The sequence below is a fragment of the Heloderma suspectum genome, chromosome 6 (genome assembly GCF_057233095.1).
Source record: "Heloderma suspectum isolate Gila_16-S chromosome 6, 16-S_ref, whole genome shotgun sequence".
Lineage (NCBI taxonomy): Eukaryota > Metazoa > Chordata > Lepidosauria > Squamata > Helodermatidae > Heloderma > Heloderma suspectum.
The window spans coordinates 964,683-983,931 of NC_139463.1; the positions used below are offsets into that span (position 1 = coordinate 964,683).

Sequence of the window (19,249 nt, forward strand, 5' to 3'; positions counted from 1 at the left end):
GCTTCCGCCACGGGGCGTCGGCGGGTGGGCGGGACTGCCGGCCTGCTGGGCGGGCGAAGGGCGGGGCCGAACGTGCTGCGTGGCGACGCCGCTTCCGCCTGGGAGACGTGGCTCGGGGCCGCCATCTTGTGTGGCAGCCTCGGCAGGAGAGCCGGACGGGCCTCGAGACGCCGCCGCCATGGTGAGTCCCCGCGCCCGTTCGCGCCCCGCGGCCTTGCACGGGCGGGGAGCCGCCGCCGCCGCCCGGTGCGGCGCCTGGTGCGGCGGGGCCGGGAGCAGCCCCGGGAAGGCCGCCCGCCGCGCCGCCCGCGGCTGCTCCTTCCCCGCGCGAGGGGGCCGGCGGCGCGCGGCTCCCCGCGACTGGCGCAAGGGCGGCGGCGCGGCTCGGGCCTCCTCGCGGCGCTGCGGAGCGTTCGCTGCCAGCGGCGCCGCCGGGGCTCGAGGCTGGCCGCGCCGGGGTCGGCCCCCGCCTGCTGGCGCGCGGCGGCGCCTCGGGCGCAGCCCGTGGAGGGCGGGGGAAGCGGGGCCGGCCGGCCGGCGGCGCTGCCCTTGCGACGGGCGCGGCCGGACGCCCCCCGCAGCGGCGCGCACCTCCGCGCCCGAGCGCGGCGCGCCCTCCTCGCGGCCCCGCAGAGGCGCGAGCGGGGAAGGGAGGACAGGGCCGGGGGCCCCGCCGGCCGCGGGGGCGGCGCTGTGTCGGCCGCGGCGGCCCGGCCCCGCCCCTTCGCAGAGCTGCGTCGCGATGAGCCGGCGGCGATACGACGCCCGAGCCAGCTGTGCCGCCGGGCCTGGGGAACGGGCCGGCGTGGCCGGGCATGCCCCGTGTGGGTGCTGCGGGCAGTCTTTCCTTTGAAGCCGGGCCCTGTGGGCGCCTGCGCAGGAGCCTGCGTTCCCACACTGTCGTTTAATTGTATTTACTCTTGCTCCCAGCCGCTTTGGGCGTCTTGAGACGAGCTTGTTTGGGGTTACTGCCTGTGACTCTGGCGCTTCTCCCCACATGCTCTGTGCTTGGGTTATAATTGACCCAGACTGTGCTTCTGCTTACAACAGCACTGTGAGGTTGGCTCGGCTGAGACACGTGGTGGCTTGCCTAAGGCTACCTGGCGAGCGGTGGTATAAACCTGGCTGTCCCTTGCCTAAGCCCAGCATTCTGCTCAGAGGGCCTGGAAGCTCTGAGTATTGTGCAAGAGGAATATGCCTCTGTGGTGACTGTGTGGAGGGCTGGGCACTAAACTTTGCTCCTTATGACTCCTACATTTCAGTCTTTTCTGGCGATAGGAGTGCTTTTTTTCTCTGCTTAGGCTGAGACGCTATCTACAATCTTGCCTGGATACGCTAAATTTTGCCTTATATCCATGCTAGGTCACCACAACACACTGTTTGTGGGACTGCCATTGAAGAGGATTCAGAAACTTCAGCTGGTGCCAAATGCAGTGGCACAGCTGTTGATGGAGTCCAGATGTTTGGATCGCGTTGCACTAATTTTACACCAACTGCCCTGGGCGCCTGTTTGCTTCTGGGCCCAATTCAAAGTGCTTTAAGTGGTTTGGGGCAACTTGACTTAAAGGGCAACCTGTGCCCATTTGAACCTGCCTAAGTATTATGATCAGTTACAGAAGTCCAACTTGACTGCCCACCAAGAAGGGTGAGTAGGTTGGCAGGCACAAAGGAGAAGCCCTTTTCAATGGTGTCCCTGATGTTATGGAATTCCCTTGGGGGATATGTTCAGTCTCTTGCTTTAGAGTGCGCTTTGAAAATATTTGTTTGACTGCTCTTAATTGAAAGAGTAGGTAACTTCTGAATATATTCAGTAAACAAGACTGAGAAGAGTTATTAATAGAATCCTTGTTCCCACAGGTGCTCTTGGCTGCTGCCGTCTGCACAAAAGCCGGGAAGGCGATTGTCTCACGCCAGTTTGTGGAGATGACACGGACCCGCATTGAGGGGCTTCTGGCGGCCTTCCCCAAGCTCATGAACACTGGGAAGCAGCACACATTTGTGGAGACGGAGAGCGTGCGGTATGTCTACCAGCCAATGGAGAAGCTGTACATGGTGCTCATCACCACCAAAAATAGCAACATCCTGGAGGACCTTGAAACTCTTCGGCTCTTCTCTAGAGTGGTAAGGATCCTGCTCCAAGCTTGCTTGCTAAGTGTGTCTCAAGTCTTGAAGGAAACGGGGGGGGGGGGGGGGGCAGGCTGTTGCCTTCTTAGCAGCTGTGCTGTGTGGCTTGTTTGGTCAGCAAGACAAAACCGAGGCCCTTTGAACAGCACCAGCCAATTTCTAGACTTTTCTTTGGTTACTTTGATACGCTTAATTCACTGAGATTGCAGTGGAGGAAGAAGCATAGAATAGTAGGATTGGAAAGGGCCTATAAGACCATCGAATCCAACCCCCTGTTCAATGAAGGAATCCAAGTCAAAGCATCCCTGACAAGTGGCTGTCCGGCCTCATCTTGAATGCCTCCAGTGTGGGAGAGCCCACTGCCTCCCTAGGTGATGGGTTCCATTGCTGTATTGCTCTAACAGTCAGGAATTTTCTCCTGATGTTCAGCCGGAATCTGGCTTCCTGTAACTTGAGCCCATGATTCCATGTCCTGCACTCTGGGATAATCGAGAAGAGATCCTAGCCTTCCTGTCTGTGACAACCTTTCAAGTACTTGAAGAGCGCTATCCTATCTTCTCTCAGTCTTCTCTTCTCAAGGCTAAACATGCCTGGTTCTTTCCGTCTGTCCTCATCGGGCTTTGTTTCCAGTCCCCTGATCATCTTTGTTGCCCTCCTCTGAACCCTCTCCAGTTTGTCTGCATCCTTTTTAAAGTATGGTGCCCAGAATTGGACACAGTACTCCAGATGACGCCTAACTAGTGTTGAGTAGAGGGGAACTAGTACTTCAGGTGATTTGGATCAGCGTTTGATAGCATTCTCTGCACCTCCTCATCCAAATCATTAATACAAATGTTGAAGGGCACTGGGCCCAGGACTGAGCCCTGCGGCACCCGGCTCCTTACCTCTCCCCAGTTTGAGAAGCTCCCATTGATAAGCACTCTTTGAGTCCGATTCTGTAGCCAACCGTGGATCCACCTGATAGTTGTTTTCTCTAGCCCACATTAGGTAGTTTGCTAATCACGAGCAGCTGATCTGCAGGAAGAAGCTATGTGATGGAGGGCAGGGGTTCCATAGGCTTGGAGAGCTGGTTGCTCTTGATTCAGGCCTCTTAGTTGGTCTCTGCATCAGTGAAATCCAGCTGAAACCCTTGTGGGACTTGCTTGAGGAGAGGTAGCTAAGGTGCCTTCTTTTTCATTGACTCCACCCAGATCCCTGAATACTGTAGAGCGCTGGAAGAGAATGAAATTTCTGAACATTGCTTTGACCTAATATTTGCCTTCGATGAGATTGTTGCACTTGGCTACCGGGAGAATGTCAATCTGGCCCAGATCCGCACTTTTACAGAGATGGACTCTCATGAGGAGAAAGTCTTCAGAGCTGTCCGTGAGGTAGGCCAAAGACTCTTCAATAATGGCCTTCCTTGGAGCATTGCTAGCCACCTTGTAGTAGATTTGGTCAATGCCATCAGCTTCTTGCTTTGCATTTATTTTAAGAACTAACAGGTCATCTTTCTCTCTCTCTCTCCTCCTCCTATTTAGACACAAGAGCGTGAGGCCAAGGCTGAAATGCGCCGGAAAGCCAAGGAACTGCAGCAAGCACGCAGGGATGCTGAGCGCCGGGGCACCAAAGCACCAGGCTTTGGTGGCTTTGGCAGCTCAGCTGTGTCGGGAGGAACCACAGCTGCCATGATCACAGAAACCATCATTGAGACCGAGAAACCAAAAGTGACCCCCTTGCCAACCAGGTACAAAAGTTCCTTTGCTGTATTGGGTTCATAGCAGGGGAAAAGCATTAGCAGTGTGTTTGCTTGCTGGTGTGATTCGTGGGCCTCTGCAATCATCCCTGTGCTCTCGTCCCTGTGAGCAGTTGCCTTCAATAGGGCGGGGGGGGGGGGGTCTGGGGCTCTTTGCCACTGGAGACAGTGCCCAAGACTGAATCCTTGGTGGACTTCTTGGACCGCTAATTTTAGGGGGCTTTGATAGAGGTTGAATGGTGTGCTTTCTGCCTGACGGGCGTTACTGGCATCGTGCAGCCATCATGATGTAGGTATATTATGCTGTGGACATAATATACCTCGACTTCAGCAAAGCTTTCGACAAAGCGCCCCATGATATCCTGATGAGCAAACTAGCTCAAAGTGGGCTAGAGGAAACAATGATCCGGTGGATCCACAGTTGGCTACAGAACTGGACTCAAAGAGTGCTTCTCAATGGGACCTTCTCAAACTGGGGAGAGGGAACGAGCGGGGTACCGCAGGGCTCAGTCCTGGGCCCAGTGCTCGTCAACATTTTTATTAATGACTTGGAGGAGGAGGTGCAGGGAATGCTGATCACATTTGCAGATGACACAAAATTGGGTGACATAGCTAATACTTTGGAAGACAGAAACAAAATTCAAAGTGAACTCAATAGACTGGAGCGCTGGGCAGAAAACAACAGAATGACATTTAATAGGGATAAATGCCAAGTTCTGCACCTAGGAAAAAGAAACCAAATGCACAGTCAAGATGGGGGATACGTGGCTCAACAACACTACAAGCAAGAAGGTTCTTGGAATTGTTGTCGATCACAAGTTGAATATGATGCAACAATGGGATGTGGCTGCAAAAAGGGCAAATGCTCTTTTGGGCTGCATTCATAGAAGCATAGCTTCCAAATTCTGGGAAGAACTAGTTCCCCTCTACTCACCACTGGTTAGGTCTCATCTGGAGTACTGTGTCCAGTTCTGGGCACCACACTTTAAGAAGGATGCAGACAAACTGGAGAGGGTTCAGAGGAGGGCAACAAAGATGATCAGGGGACTGGAAACAAAGCCCTATGAAGAGAGACTGAAGGAACTGGGCATGTTTAGCCTTGAGAAGAGAAGACTGAGGAGAGATAGGATAGTGCTCTTCAAGTACTTTCAAGGTTGTCGCAGAGAGGAAGGCCAGGATCTCTTCTTGATCATCCCAGAGTGCAGGACATGGAATAATGGGCTGAAGTGACAGAAAGCCAGATTCCGGCTGAACATCAGGAAAAACTTCCTGACTGTTAGAGCAATCTGACAATGGCACCAATGACCTAGGGAGGCGGTGGGCTCTCAACACTGGAGGCATTCAAGACGAGGCTGGACAGCCATCTGTCAGGGATGCTCTGACTTAGATTCCTGCATCGAGCAGGGGGTTGGACTTGATGGCCTCGTAGCCCCTTCCAACCCTACTATTCTATGATTCTATGATCTCTGCCCTTGACTTGTGGTGAACTTGCTTTTCCTTTTTGAGTGGGCAACTTTGGGGCATGGGGAGATGGGGCGGACGCTGCCATAGCAGCAGCACAAGCACCATCTCGGTCCCTCCACCAAGGGATGCTTGGTGCTTGCCTTGGACAAAGGGCCATCGCAAAAGGGCTGTGCTTCGTTCTGTTTGCTAGGCCGTCTGGTTCAAACAAGGCACTCAAGCTTGGCGCAAAAGGAAAAGAAGTGGACAATTTTGTGGACAAGCTAAAATCTGAAGGAGAAAATATTGTTTCCTCTTCTGTCGGCAAGCGGTCCTCGGATGCAGCCGCTGTTCTTGCTCCGCCCGTTAACATGGAGAGGTGGGTGTTTGTGTTCTGCGATGGGGAAGGAGAGTGTTCCATAGGCAGCTGCCACTGGGCTTTGGAGTGGCTTCCAAGCCTTCAGGCAGCCGCTTCGGAACCTTTCTTTGGAAGGGGGCTGGGGGCCTCATTGCTTCCCGGGAGTCAGCATCATTTGTGGGCTTTCAAGCAGGGTCTCTGTGGGCACCTGCAGGTTCCCGTGTGCAGAGAGATTTCCAGTACCTTTTTGGGATGAAGGTGCTACATGTCACAGGAGATGGTGCAGATGCTGTCCTGAGCAGCAAGGGCAGCAGGGCTGTAAAGAGAAGTCAGCTGAAGGATGGGAAGTGCAGGCACCTAGTCTAGACCACGGAGTGATGGGTATGAGAGTCCCAAAGGGGCCCTCGCAGGAGCAGCCACGCTCCATCAGACACGGGTCTGGAGTCTTTTCGCTGTCTTGGCTACCTCAGTGAGAACCGAGGTGAAGGAGCTGCTGGGCCCCTGGGTTGTGACCCAGGCACTCTCTTTCCTAGTGTGCACATGAAAATAGAGGAGAAGATCTCGTTGATCTGTGGCCGGGACGGGGGGCTGCAGAACATGGAGCTGCACGGCATGATCATGCTGCGGATCTTGGAAGAAAAGTTTGCCCGGATTCGCATCCACATCGAGAATGAGGACAAGAAGGGGGTGCAGCTCCAGGTATGGCTGGTGTGGGTGCTGCCTGTGCAAACCGACGCTGCAGGCAGGAGGGACTGGGGTGGGGGTGTCCAGGTGCAGGGGACTGCATCGTGCTGCATGTAGTAGTTGCCACAAGTTGGGCATGGGGTGTTACGTTACACATGGAGGCATGCTTGGCTGGAGTTGGAAGTGGGCAGCGCTCTCAAGAGCTGAACTGGGGACTAGGCCATGCTTCTTTAGGCTTAGCCATTCTTCCTGCTCCTCTGCAGCTGGGGAGCTTCCCACCTCTCTGTAGTGGGCCGGGGCTCTGCTTTCTAGGTTTGGGGCGGCAGTGTGAGGAGGGGCGAATGCCCTGTTCTCTGAGCTTGCTCATACGCCAGAAAGATAGCTGTGTTCCTCCAAATAACACGTTAGACATCCCAGTCAGTAGGTGCAGCCTCTGGTTTAGAGGAGGTTTCACATCTCTTTTAGCTAGCTTGCCTGTCCCAGTCTGGTGCACAGAGGTAGGAGAGCTGACCAGGCGAAAGTGGTCTGGATTTTTGGGTGAGGCAGTGTTTGACTTCTGTGATCTACAGCTGAGTCTGTGCTCGCCTGTCTTTCTCCTCAGACTCACCCCAACGTTGACAAGAAACTTTTTACATCCGAGTCCCTAATTGGCCTGAAGAATCCAGAGAAGTCTTTTCCCATCAATAGTGATGTGGGTGTGCTGAAATGGCGGCTGCAGACCACAGAGGAATCTTTCATTCCATTGACAAGTAAGTGTGGTAGTGGGGTGACAGATGGGGCCAGGCAGGAATTTATCACCTTGTTTCTGGGGGCAGCAGAGCCAGGCATGTACTCCGTGCTGTGCCCATTTGCAGAGCCTTTTTCTAGGGGCCCATCAGGAGAGTCCATTGCTGGGACACAGTCATGTGACCAACGGGGGGTACTTCTTTGCCTTAGTTAATTGCTGGCCATCTGAGAGCGGCAGTGGCTGTGATGTCAATATTGAGTATGAGCTGCAGGAGGAGGGCCTAGAATTAAACGACGTGGTGATCGCCATCCCCTTGCCGTGAGTAGTTGCCACACACCCCGAGCCCCAACCCACCCACCAGCAAGTTATGCCCCGAGGCGGGTGTGAGAGAGAGAGTCTGGTACTAACTCACTGCTTGCATCCGTAGGCCTGGTGCGGGTGCCCCTGTGATTGGGGAGATTGATGGAGAGTATCGCCATGACAGCCGGAGGAACATCCTTGAGTGGTGCTTGCCTGTGGTTGATGCCAAAAACAAGAGTGGCAGCCTGGAGTTCAGCATCGCTGGGCAGCCAAATGACTTCTTCCCTGTCCATGTCTCCTTCGTCTCCAAGAAGAATTACTGCAACATCCAGGTGAGTCTTGGGGAAAGAGGTGGCCATGGGTGGGGCTCAGATGGACACAATCGCCCCATTCCGTTTTGGAGAGAGCCGCCTTCATCCCCGTGGCCACTGGGAGCAGCCTACTTTCAGCAACTGGGGAGATCTCTCCCCACAAGTATATGAGCAGGGCTCCACCATTTTGCTCACCGTGGCAAGTGGGGCACCACCATCTGGCAAGCACAGTGAGCAGCCAGCCTTGGATCCCTCGGTAGTTGCACAGCTCCAGAGCTGGAAGAGAAGGCTTGGGGTGTTTGGGCAGCTGTGTGATCAAGGTGTCCGGGGCAGCCCGCAGCCTCCCCCAACCTGAGCCTTTTCTGCTCGGGAGCAGAAACAGCCAGGGTGGGTGGATCGGTGGTGTTTAGACATTGCTGTTTCTAACTGGAGAGGGGCAAGCCGTCTGCATGCAAAGCAGGTGCTTTACCATTGGGCTGTGCCGCTTCTAGGTCAATGCCTATCCGCCTGAGGCTGTCTGTGTGCAGACACATTGGCATAGAAAGGTTCCACATGTCCTTTCCTAGTCTCAAAGTGCTTCCTGCATTTGCTGGGAGGAAAACTTGGAGCAGTGGGGAGTGGTGGGGACAACAGTGTGTCCTGGAGGCTTGAGCTAAGGCATGCACTAGAAAGGGATTCGACCAGAACCAGAATGCGTCTTCCCAGCTGACCTTTGTGGATCTCCTTCTGTCTGCAGGTTACCAAAGTGACCCAGGTAGACGGGAACAGCCCTGTCAGGTTCTCCACAGAGACCACCTTCCTCGTGGACAAGTACGAGATCCTGTAGCCCTCACTGCAAGAAAGCAGCAAGCAAGACTGAGGCTGTGGCCTCTTGGGATAAGGCTGCAGCCTCTCCGTGTCGGAGGATACTGGCGTGTTAGTTTGCCCACCGGCATTTCCAAGGTCACAGCCATTCCGGCAGGGAGAGACTGCTTGCTTCTCTGGCGCAGCCGGCACGACCAGGCAGCTTCCTTCTCCCCTAATCTTAGGCACACTCCTCCTGTGCTTTAATTCACAGTGGGTGTCATTTCATATGCACACACTCACACTCACTTTCCCCAAGGCATCCTTCCTGTTACTGGCCACATATTCTGATGGGAGTGGTTGGGGTGGCAGCTCGTGCACCTGGCATCAGTCGGGAGACCTGTGTGGATCCCTAGCAAGCTCTAACGCAGCAGGGAAGGAGAAGCTGGCCAGCCCCTTTGCCAGTAAATCTGGCCATGGGTGGGTGTGGGGGAAGCGTTTGTGCTTGTGCTGCCCATTCCTGACTTGCTCCAGTTGGACTCTTACCCAGAGGCGCCTCCCTTCTGCCCTTGCTTTCATGAAGCTGCTTGCCCATCCAGAAGAGCAACCTGCAACTGTCTGGCCCTGCCTGCCTGGGAGCCCCTTGAAATCCCCATTGCTGGGGAGGGGAAGCAGTCAGTCTGCTCCGGGGCTTTTGGCATGCCCCAGTTCTGTGCCCATCTGCTAAAGAAGTCACCAGCCTCTCCCACATTGCCTCATTGCTGACGTGACCCTTTCCAAAATGTCCTGTGGATGGGGTGGGAGCTAGCCCTGTACCATAGGTAGTAGCTTACTGATCTCAGCTGTGTTCAAGAGTTGTCTGTCTGATTTTTAAAATGGAGTTGAGTTTAGCTCCAACATCAAATGAGTGTTTTTCTTAAATAACATGGGGGGAGTGATATTTAAATAAGGTTTTGTAACCCTGTAAAATAATGAGCAAGGGTCTATAACACATTCCAGTGTACACAAAGAATCCCTGCCCCAGAATCCAATAAAGAGTATTCTAAAGGGAGATGCGTGGAGCGATTCAGCTACCTGAAGAGTGCAGGGGTGGGGGCTGATCTTGCAGCTCATGCTGTAGGAGTGGGGGGCTAAATACAGAGCTGGTCCAGAGGAGAGCATGAGGTACTTGGGCTGGCCTCCCATGAGCAGCTCAGCTGTGTGTGCATGCGAGGGGCAGAGAGCTGGGGGAAGAGCCGTCCAAGGCTTCCCCTGAGTGGGAGCAGCGATACTCCTAGCTGTCCAGCTCAACCAGACATGCACGGTGCCCTGCACCTGCTACAGCTGTGATAACTGAGTGGCTGCCTAGTGACAGATGTAGAGTGTAAAGGAGGGGCAGGCAGCTGCCATGGCCATACAGGGTGGACCACACAGTGTCCTGAGAACTTCAGCCTGTCTTTCAGAAAGCAGCTTCCTAGCTCCTCTGGAGGGATGGGGGAGCATCGCCGTAAAACAGCCAGGTTTGCATATGTAAGCATAGGACATGAACCCTCTTACATTCTTCCCTTTTACAGTCTTCCTCCTTATTCAGCCCTCATATGCTGTATCTGAGCAAAACTGAACATCTGACCTGTGTAGAGATGTCCAGGTCCTGCAGGGTGTCTTACGAAGGAAATTCATTAGGTGGAGAAGGGAGCTGCCTCAGGTTCAACCTTTGGTGCCTAAGCTGCCTCAGTCAGGCCTAACTGGATAGCAGTGAGAACGTGTGTGTTGGGCTGGCATAATCTGTCATGGGAATCTTAATCTGCCCTCTGCAGGCAACCCGCGATGAAACTCCAGGGTGGATCTTGGGACTAGGGGGAAGCAACCTGGGCAGAGAGAGCCGTGCACAGAGCATTGTGCCGCCCCACAGCTAGCTGGCCTCAGTGTGGGAGAGGAGGGTGGTTGACCCAGGGGCTAGTTGGGCATGCTAAGTCTTGACTCGGCTGGCTTGAGAGGCCTCCCGTGCGAAGCACCAAAGCCCCACTCCTGCCTTGTATGCAGAAGGCCCCAGGAAGAGTCCCTGGCAGCATCTCCGGGTAGCGCTGAGAAAGACCCTTGTGTCTGAAACTAGTGCAGTGGTGGGAAACTGGGCGCTTTCCATATGTTTTGGAGTATAACTTCTATTGGCCCTAGCCAGCAGGGCCAGTGGTGAGGGATTATGGGAATTTTATTTATTAAATTTCTGTACCACCCAGTAGCCAAAGCTCTCATGGCAGCTCACAAAAATTAAAACAAAATACAACATGATAAAACAATATAAAACTTTAAAAAGTTTTCAGTGGAATCAAACCAGAGCAAAAGCCAGGGGAAATGAAAAGGTCACCCTCTGGTGCCAAAAGGACTACAATGTAGGTGCCAGGCAGGCTGCTCTCGGGGGGGGGGGGGTTCACAACTAGGGTGCCACCACTAACAAGGCCCTCTCCTTTGTAGCCTCATCTCATGGGGGGGGCTAGGGGGGGATGCTGAAGATCTTCAGGTCTGGGAAGGTATATATGGGAGGGACGATCCTTCAGATAATCTGGCTCCAAGCCATTTAGGGCTTTTAAAGTTCATACCAGCACTTTGAATTGGGTTCTGAAACAGATGGGAAGCCAGTGTAGATCACAAAGCACTGGCATGATATATCAACTAGTCCCTGTTGGCAATCTTGTTACCTTTATTTTCGACCACCTGAAGTCTTTACATGGTTGCCCAAAATATCCAAGGGCACCAGGCTGCCTTTCCTTGCCTTAGAGAGTTGCTGCCAGGTGGACCAAGGGCCTGCCTCAGTTTCCTCATGCTCAGAGCTGTGCTGTCATGACAGGTTCTGGTGCAGAATTGCCCACTACGTGCCACCGCTCAGGGCCTAGCGTCATATTTTGTGTAGATGCCCCATAGCATGCTTCAGCTCCTTGTGGCTGGATTGCCCCCATCTCTTCGGTGTCTTTACCGGCCAGCACAAGGTGGGGACAGGTAAAGTCAGCATCTCACCTGTATCCAGCAGATCAGAACAGAACCAAGCCAGGTGGGGGGTGGGTATGGCCAGGTCAGAGGCTTGCGTGTTAAAAGCCAATGTAAGGTGGCCAAATTCCATGCTGGATTCTGCACTACGTTGGAATATAGGCAGGCCAGTGATGCTCGCTTCCCATTTCTCCACTTCTCCCCCACCCTTGCAGACCTACCCTGGTCTCAAGAGGCCACTGCAGCTCCACCCTTCTTGTAGCACTGGAGGGCCTGAATCAACAGCTATGCTTGAAGATGAGCAGATTTCAACACCTTCATAGAATCATAGAATAGTAGGGTTGGAAGGGGCCTACAAGGCCATCGAGTCCAACCCCCTGCTCAATGCAGGAATCCAAGTCAGAGCATCCCTGACAAATGGCTGTCCAGCCTCGTCTTGAAGGCCTCCAGGGTGGGAGAGCCCACCACCTCCCCAGGTAATTGGTTCCATTGCCGTATTGCTCTGACACTCAGGAAGTTTTTCCTGATGTTCAGCCGGAATCTGGCTTCCTGTAACTTGAGCCCATTATTCCGTGTCCTGCACTCTGGGATGATCAAGAAGAGATCCTGGCCTTCTTCTCTGTGACAACCTTTCAAGTACTTGAAGAGTGCTATCATATCTCCCCTCAGTCTTCTCTTCTCAAGGCTAAACATGCCCAGTTCTTTCAGTCTCTCTTCATAGGGCTTTGTTTCCAGTCCCCTGATCATCTTTGTTGCCCTCCTTTGAACCCTCTCCAGCTTGTCTGCATCCTTCTTAAAGTGTGGTGCCCAGAACTGGACACAGTACTCCAGATGAGGCCTAACCAGTGCTGAGTAGAGGGGAACTAGTACTTCCCGGGATTTGGAAGCGATGCTTTTATTAATGCAGCCCAAAATAGCATTTGCCTTTTTTGCAGCCACATCACATTGTTGGCTCATATTCAGCTTGTGATCGACGACAATTCCAAGATCCTTCTCGCTCGTAGTGTGGTTGAGCCACGTATCCCCATCTTGTAACTGTGCATTTGGTTTCTTTTTCCTAGGTGCAGAACTTGGCATTTGTCCCTATTAAATGCCATTCTGTTGTTTTCTGCCCAGCACTCCAGTCTATCCAGATCACTTTGAATTTTGTTTCTGTCTTCCAAAGTATTAGCTATCCCTCCCAATTTGGTGTCATCTGCAAATTTGATCAGCATTCCCTGCACCTCCTCCTCCAAGTCATTCATAAAAATGTTGAAGAGCACTGGGCCCAGGACTGAGCCCTGCGGTACCCCACTTGTTACCTCTCCCCAGCTTGAGAAGGTCCCATTGATAAGCACTCTTTGAGTCCGATTCTGTAGCCTTCAGTGATGGGGGTGGATGCTTCTCCCTCGGTATGCTGTGGGTCATTTTTATTTAAGTGGGATTGAGGTGAGTCGGAAACCGGTTCTGAATTGGGTTCTGAAACAGATGGCTTCTGGTGGGAAGCTGCCGGCCCCTTTCTCTGGACTGATGTGATGTTTGGCTATAATTAGGCTGGTTTTTGTGTGAGCAAATATGTTTTAAATGGGAAATGGCTGGGATTCTTTGGTGTGCTCTTTCTTGGGAGTGGGGCCGGGTTCACTGGCTGGACTAGGTGATCTGTTTGCTTTAGGTGGGCCCACAAATGGGTGGAAGGCTGTTCCTGCCCCACGCGTCCATGGCACCGTCTGCAGTCGGGCAAGCTGCGCGTTCCTGCCTTCAGTGCTTGCTAGACACATTGGCACTGGTGTGTAAGAGAAGACCGCCTCCCAGCTGTGCTGCCTCCAAGCTGTGCTGCCTTGTCCCTTTCCCGGAAGGCCTGCTGGGGCTGCTGCCTCCTGTTCCCAGTGTCTCTGGAAGTCACTGGTGTATACAGCTGTGCAGCCTGTTGTGTAACACAGAGTGGGGTTGATGGGTTCCAGATGTTGCTGTGTCCAGACTGTGGGAAATGGGGGATGCTGCATTGCACTGAACATTCTGCTGCTGGCTTAGAATGCCTGCTGGAGGGTGGAGTCAGGTCTTGCCCTGCTCCTGAGTAGTTGCTTCCCCTGCTGGACCCATGGAGTGCCCCTTCAGTGCACAGCATCATGTTTGTGCTGTCCTGGGTTGGCCTGGCCACCCCCAGCCCATGACTCAGAACAAGAAACCGGGCCAGAAAAATTCCCAGCGTTGTCTTTGGCCCTGTTTCTTCATTTTGGCATTCTCTGGTTCCCATTCCTCCCTCCTACCCATGTTTTTCCCCTAGAAGTTTCTCTCTGAATCACTCGGAGGGAGGGAGGCAGAGCTGCTGTGCTCAGGCGTAGCCGAGAAGGGCGGGGTGGGGGCTGCTTGCTGCTACCCCGTGTCTGTAACCAAAGCCACCAAAAGAACCTGCTGTGTTGGTGCCTGCCTGGCTTTTGTAGAAAGCGGAAGGCCACGCAGGCAGGCAGGCGGGCATTACTCTTGCGCAGAGTCAGGAGCAAGCAACTGGGGACTGGGGCAGAATAGCCCCCAGCTTTCATGCCTTAGAAATGAGCAGCCGCCCTGCTGCATCAAAGAAAAGTGGGGCCATAACTATCCTAACATCCTGTTTCCAATAGCAGCCAGCCTGGTACCCTTCTGCGATGCTCACAAACAAGGGCAGGCAGACAATTGCAAACAAGGGCAGAATAGCCTGGCCCTGCCATTTGCCCCCTAAAACATCATTGGCTTGTGGTAGAAAATAACGCAGCTGGTGAGGGCAAGCTGTCCTTTAGGGTGAGGGACTCTAGTTTGTCTCAGGGATGTTTTAAATTTGTGACCAGACAAAAAAAAAAGTGCAGCTCCATGGAAAAAATATAGTTCTAAAAGAATATTTGTGCAGTTCAAAAATTCAAGTTCTGCAGAAGTTTTATTATCAGCCACTTCTTGCTAAGTTAACATAACAGTGTGGAAAGTTGAGTGAGTAGCCCTGCTCCTCTGGAAACCCAGACTCACATGAAGCATACCCACTTCACACCTCACCAAATACCTATTACGCCACACTGGGGCACAGTACTCTGCAGTCTGGTTTACTCAGCAGCAGAGTACTGTGCCCCAGTGTGGCTTAATAGTCCATACACGAGAAAGATCGATACACAACTGCATGAGTCAATGCGCATCGTTAGTGGGACAATACGACCTACTCCCACATACTGGCTGCCTGTTTTGAGCTACATACCACCTCCAGATGCAAGACGAAAGAGTGCCCTTCTTCAAGAATATCGGAAGATTATTGACAATCTCCAGCTACCAATATTAAATGACGTAACCTACTTGGAACGAAACAGGCTAAGATCGAGACATCCAGCCATTTCTACCACTAAAGCTCTTCTAGAAGATTATTTCAATATCCACAACATGTGGAAACAACATTGGCTAGGAAACTGCCCTCCACAGTGCCGAAGCTTGCCCTGCATCTTGGAAAAACCACCTGGATTTGACCAGCCCCGTGCGATATGGACAACCTTGAACCGAATTTGCACGGGTCATGGTAGATGTGCAGATGCCCTTTATAAATGGGGCAAAACAACATAATCGAATTGTGATTGTGGGGCTGAACAACCAACTATCCAACACATAGTGACGGAGTGTCAAAACCGAGCCTCCAATGGAGACTTTGCTGATTTCCTGGCTGTGACAACTGAAGCAAAAAACTATATCTGTAACCTAGACATACGTTTGAGAACTTCCCGTCTATATTTTATATTTCATATTTATTATGCTCTATGTTTTTATTGTAACGTGATGTGAATGTGCCATACAAAAAATAAATAAAACCTCACCAAACACACTCTTTGCAGTCTCCACTGCTATTCTCCACAAAATGTTCACCATTGTTTCCAAGATGAAGGAAATCATTCTTGAACATGGGGATCCCTTTCCTAACAAGTCATGTGAAGTTCTCAGTATTATGATAAGGGTGATGATACCAGATAATCTCCAATATGACATTCTTGACAAAGATCTTAACTGGGTCAAAGCTACACGAACTATTTGTTTCTGAAAGTATAATCACAACACAGCAGCCAATCTGATCCCCGGTGAAAAAAAGCCACCTTGAATCTATGGAAAGATTTTTCCAGATATGAGGTGAGAACTCTGACAGAAACAAAATTTTTGAGCTGAGAGAAACCTATCTAGATTTATCATCCTAATGAGAAATCAGCCACATATTGACCTCAGAGGCATGTGGGAAGTAGAGTTTGCAGGTTTCCCAAGATCCCTCTTGTTCACTTGTTTTTTCTCCCACTCTGTGGAGGCGTCTAAATGTCTTGGAATGTGACTCTACGCAACAGCTCATGTGTGCGCACACAAGGGAAATGCACAGGTGTGTGGTAGCAGTGCGTGGTATTCATGCAAGTCACAAATAAATTTGTTTATTTTATTCAAAGCATTTTTATCCCACTCTTCAGTCAAAAGGCTGCTCAAGCTACTTACAACAATCAGTTGGTCTTGTAGGCCCCTTCCAACCCTATGATTCTATGATTTAGATTGGACTCACAATCTAAAAGGACATGAGAAACAAGGAAAGGGATTGCAGCAGGGGGAGCATGAAGCAAAGGTGATGGAAGGGAATTCAGCAATAGAACTCAAGTGCGCACTGCACCCATTGTCCGCCTGGCCTGGCCTGTCTGCCCCTCTTCCCTTCCTTCTCTTCCTCCACAGTTTCTTCTGAGTTCAAGCTTAATCTGTTTCTTCTCCCATTCCCTGAGGGTGAGATGTTTAACTCAGACATCCATCCAGTGGCAACTGGGTTGGAGGGAGCTAGCTGGGAGCTAGCTCCAGAAACACGGACTGTGGTGTTCTGTTTCCCTTCAGAAAGCCCCTGCTTTGCCCCCGCCTCAATTGCCCCTTGTAGGCAGGGGTTGGGTGGGCCAGTGGCGCAAGCAGGTGATTTCAGACCCTGGACTTAATAGTCTTTCGATTGGGGGGGGCGTGTGTGATGGCTCCGGGCAAAGCAGGCCAGCAACTTTCTCTTCGCCTTCTTGCCCACTACCAATCCAGACTTCCCAACTGCTTCTGCATTCCTGATCTGCTAGAGCAAAACCAAAAAACAGTCTGCCACCCCCGATTTTTAAAAAGAGAGACCCTCAGCATGTGTAGTTTCGCATTTTCAGTTCATTTAAATCCTAGCACCATCCTGACTCCAGGAAAAAAATGGAGTTTGCTTCCGCTGCCAACGTTGACGTGGAAATCAGCACCGCTTCGTTGTAGAAAAGGCGATTATATATTTAAAGCAAAAATAATAAAATGAGCATCCGCTACTGCGGAGCTCAAATGTTTTGGGTTTTTTTTTCTCATACGAAGAAAGCTGCCAGCCGGACCTTCGGGCGGGGGGTGGCCCTGTCCTCTCCCGCCCCGCGCCCCCCGCCCGGCAGCGCAGCCAGGGCAGGGCCGGCGCCCCGCTCCCGAGAAGCGCGTGCCAAGGCGGGGCGGGGGAGGCGGTGCTCGGCCCAGACTCGGGTCTCGCGCCCGACACCTCTCCATCCCGGCGCGTTGCCTTTCCGGCAGCACGGCCGGCTCGGGTTGCAGGCAGGCGGCGCCTCCTCTCCGCTCGCGGCGGCGCTGCCCCGGGGGCGAGCCCGAGCCCAGGCCCGCGGAGGGGCCCGCGAGGGGCGGCCCTGCCGACCAGCCCGGACGGGGCGGGCCGCGGAGGCGCGAGCGGCGGCTCACTGCGCGCTGCTCCGAGCGCCGGGCGGACGCCGGGCGGACTGCGAGAGCGGCCCGCCGGTGGGGGCGCCCCGTCGGCGCCGCCAGCAGGTACGCGAGCGGGGCCGGCCGGAGGGCGCCCTCTGGGCCCTGCACACGCGGCGGAGCCTCTTCGCGGGCGCGGGGCGGGCTGGGAGCGGGTCGCCCGCCCGCCCCCGGAGGCGCCCCGAAGGGGGGCGCGGGCAGAGCGTGCGCAGCCAGGGCCCCTCCGTCGCGACAGCTCGCCGTGCCTCTTCCCCGGCCTGCGTCTGGCGGGGGAGCGCCCGGGGCCCCTGGCGGGAGGGGGGCGCCCGGACGACCGGCCGCCCGCCTGGACGTGGCACATTCCGCGCATTCCTGGCCGGCGGCTCTCCGCAATGCGCGCAGCCCGTCGCTGAGTCGAGCGGAGCGGGGCGCGAGAGAGGTGGAGCCAGGGTCGGAACCAGTCCCAACACCCGCGCTTTATGCGGGGGGGGCTTAGCACTCACAAAGGGAGCTTCTGAGCATGTACAGGTTGCATTCCCCCTCCTCACTGCCTGACCGCAAACAGTCCCCTCCGGGATTTGGGACAAAACTTCCGATTTGGGCGCGGGGGGGGCACTTCTGGAGAGAACTGCAGTCTTTCCCCCACGCCTCTCTTCGGGGTTGTGCTTATAAAGCTGATTTGGGGTTTGCTGAGTTGACGGCGGGGAGGGGCGCGTGTGCTAACGGGCGGCTGCGGGGCGGGAGCTGCCTGCACCAGCCGTCTAGGGGAGGCTGCGGGGGCGCTGAAGAGTTAGGGCAGCACCATTTCTTCTTTGCCTGCGTAGGCTGTGCTGCTGGAGGCAGGATTTGCGGCTGGCTGCACTGGGGATGCTCTCAAAGACAGGGTGACTTAGGTACCCCCAAAGCCAAGCACCCGCCGGGCTGGCAAGGTGGCAGGACTGGTCACTCGCCCTGGAGCAATGCCCTCCCCAGCCGGGAGCCAGCAGGGCCATTTCTGGGCACATGCCCTCCTGTGCTCCGAGTGGCAGGAGCAGCCAGTGCAAGTGGAGCTGGGTGTTGCTGTGGCAATGCCCTCGGTGGCCCTGTGGAACTCACTGCCACAGTGAGATGACTGGAGGCATCAGTGGAGGAGCACAGCAGCAGCTGACAGCTCTGGCAGCAGGGAGGGGCACGGAGGGGCGCCTCTTCTGCAGGAGCCTTACAGAGAGGGGAGGATCCTTCCCCTCAAGATCTTGCGTGTTGATGAGAGAGCTTGCAGTGGGACTCGACGGGCTGAGTTCCCTGAGCTTCTCTTGAAGGAAGTGCAGCCACAGTGGGGGCAGCCCCGGATCAGCCATGGAGGGAGATGGTCACCCCTGAGGGGCTGGCTCTGGTCAAGAGGAGGCCAGCTGGCTGCCTGTGCTGGGAACTGGCCTTGAGGACTGGTGCTGGGCCCAGGGCAGCACTGCCACTGTGGACCACTTGGTTCCCCCGCTGACCCACCCCAGTGCCTGGGTGGGGTCTGCAGAGCAGCAGCACTGGAGGTCATGAGAGGCTCCCAGCAAGGCCTCAGTGAAGCAGGGCGGGCCGTGGCTCTCAGAACTGCCCCAGGATAGGTTTGGGGCGGGGGGGCTGGCTCTCTCCCTGGGATCTCCCTTCCTTCTGCTGTATTTCACTAGCGCGTGTCAGTCCTTCCTGGACTGAGGTGACGTGCATGCCATTCGTGGCTCACAGAGAGGAGCCACCGGGGGACACTGAGTCGGTCTCTTCTTGGAGCCCAGTGCCTCCTTATCTGGTGGCAATGTCAAATTCACAGCATTTCTTGGCTTATCTTTCTAATCCTCCTCATCCCAAAAGCTTGAGTCGGGGAGCCAGGATTTCGAATGCAGAGGAAGTGAGTTTCTGGGGAACACTGGGGAAGCAGATGAGCACTGCAAAGGAGCCCACATGCCCAGGAGCCAAGATGGGCTTCCTCCTTCCCATTCAGCACAGGGGTGGGCAACCGGTGGCTCTCTACCATGCCCCCTCATCACAGGCTCTGCTGGCTAGGACTGATGGGAGTTGCAGACCAGGGCATCTGGAGGGCCACAGCTTGCCCCTCCGGCTTTCGCATCCGGGATGTCCGAGTTCCTTGGGACATGATGGCGCCCTGCAGG

General features: G+C 54.3%; 1 protein-coding gene across 1 annotated transcript; it reads left to right on the top strand.

The window, feature by feature from the left end:
* Nucleotides 1–104: 104 nt before the first annotated feature.
* Nucleotides 105–9,513, top strand: ARCN1 (archain 1 coat protein complex I subunit delta). Its single transcript, XM_084860523.1, has 10 exons — nucleotides 105–181; nucleotides 1,858–2,121; nucleotides 3,315–3,494; nucleotides 3,645–3,850; nucleotides 5,514–5,678; nucleotides 6,191–6,356; nucleotides 6,943–7,090; nucleotides 7,278–7,386; nucleotides 7,496–7,700; nucleotides 8,416–9,513. Exons 1-10 carry the CDS (start codon nucleotides 179–181, stop codon nucleotides 8,503–8,505), a joined length of 1,536 nt encoding a protein of 511 aa, XP_084716649.1. The 5' UTR covers nucleotides 105–178; the 3' UTR covers nucleotides 8,506–9,513.
* Nucleotides 9,514–19,249: the final 9,736 nt, after the last annotated feature.

Bases quoted from the DNA above. Each gene is read 5' to 3' on its own strand.
- ARCN1 (XM_084860523.1), top strand. The intron at 3,851-5,513 runs GTACAAAAGTTC...TCTGTTTGCTAG, and splicing joins GTGACCCCCTTGCCAACCAG to GCCGTCTGGTTCAAACAAGG. The intron at 5,679-6,190 runs GTGGGTGTTTGT...TCTCTTTCCTAG, and splicing joins CCGCCCGTTAACATGGAGAG to TGTGCACATGAAAATAGAGG.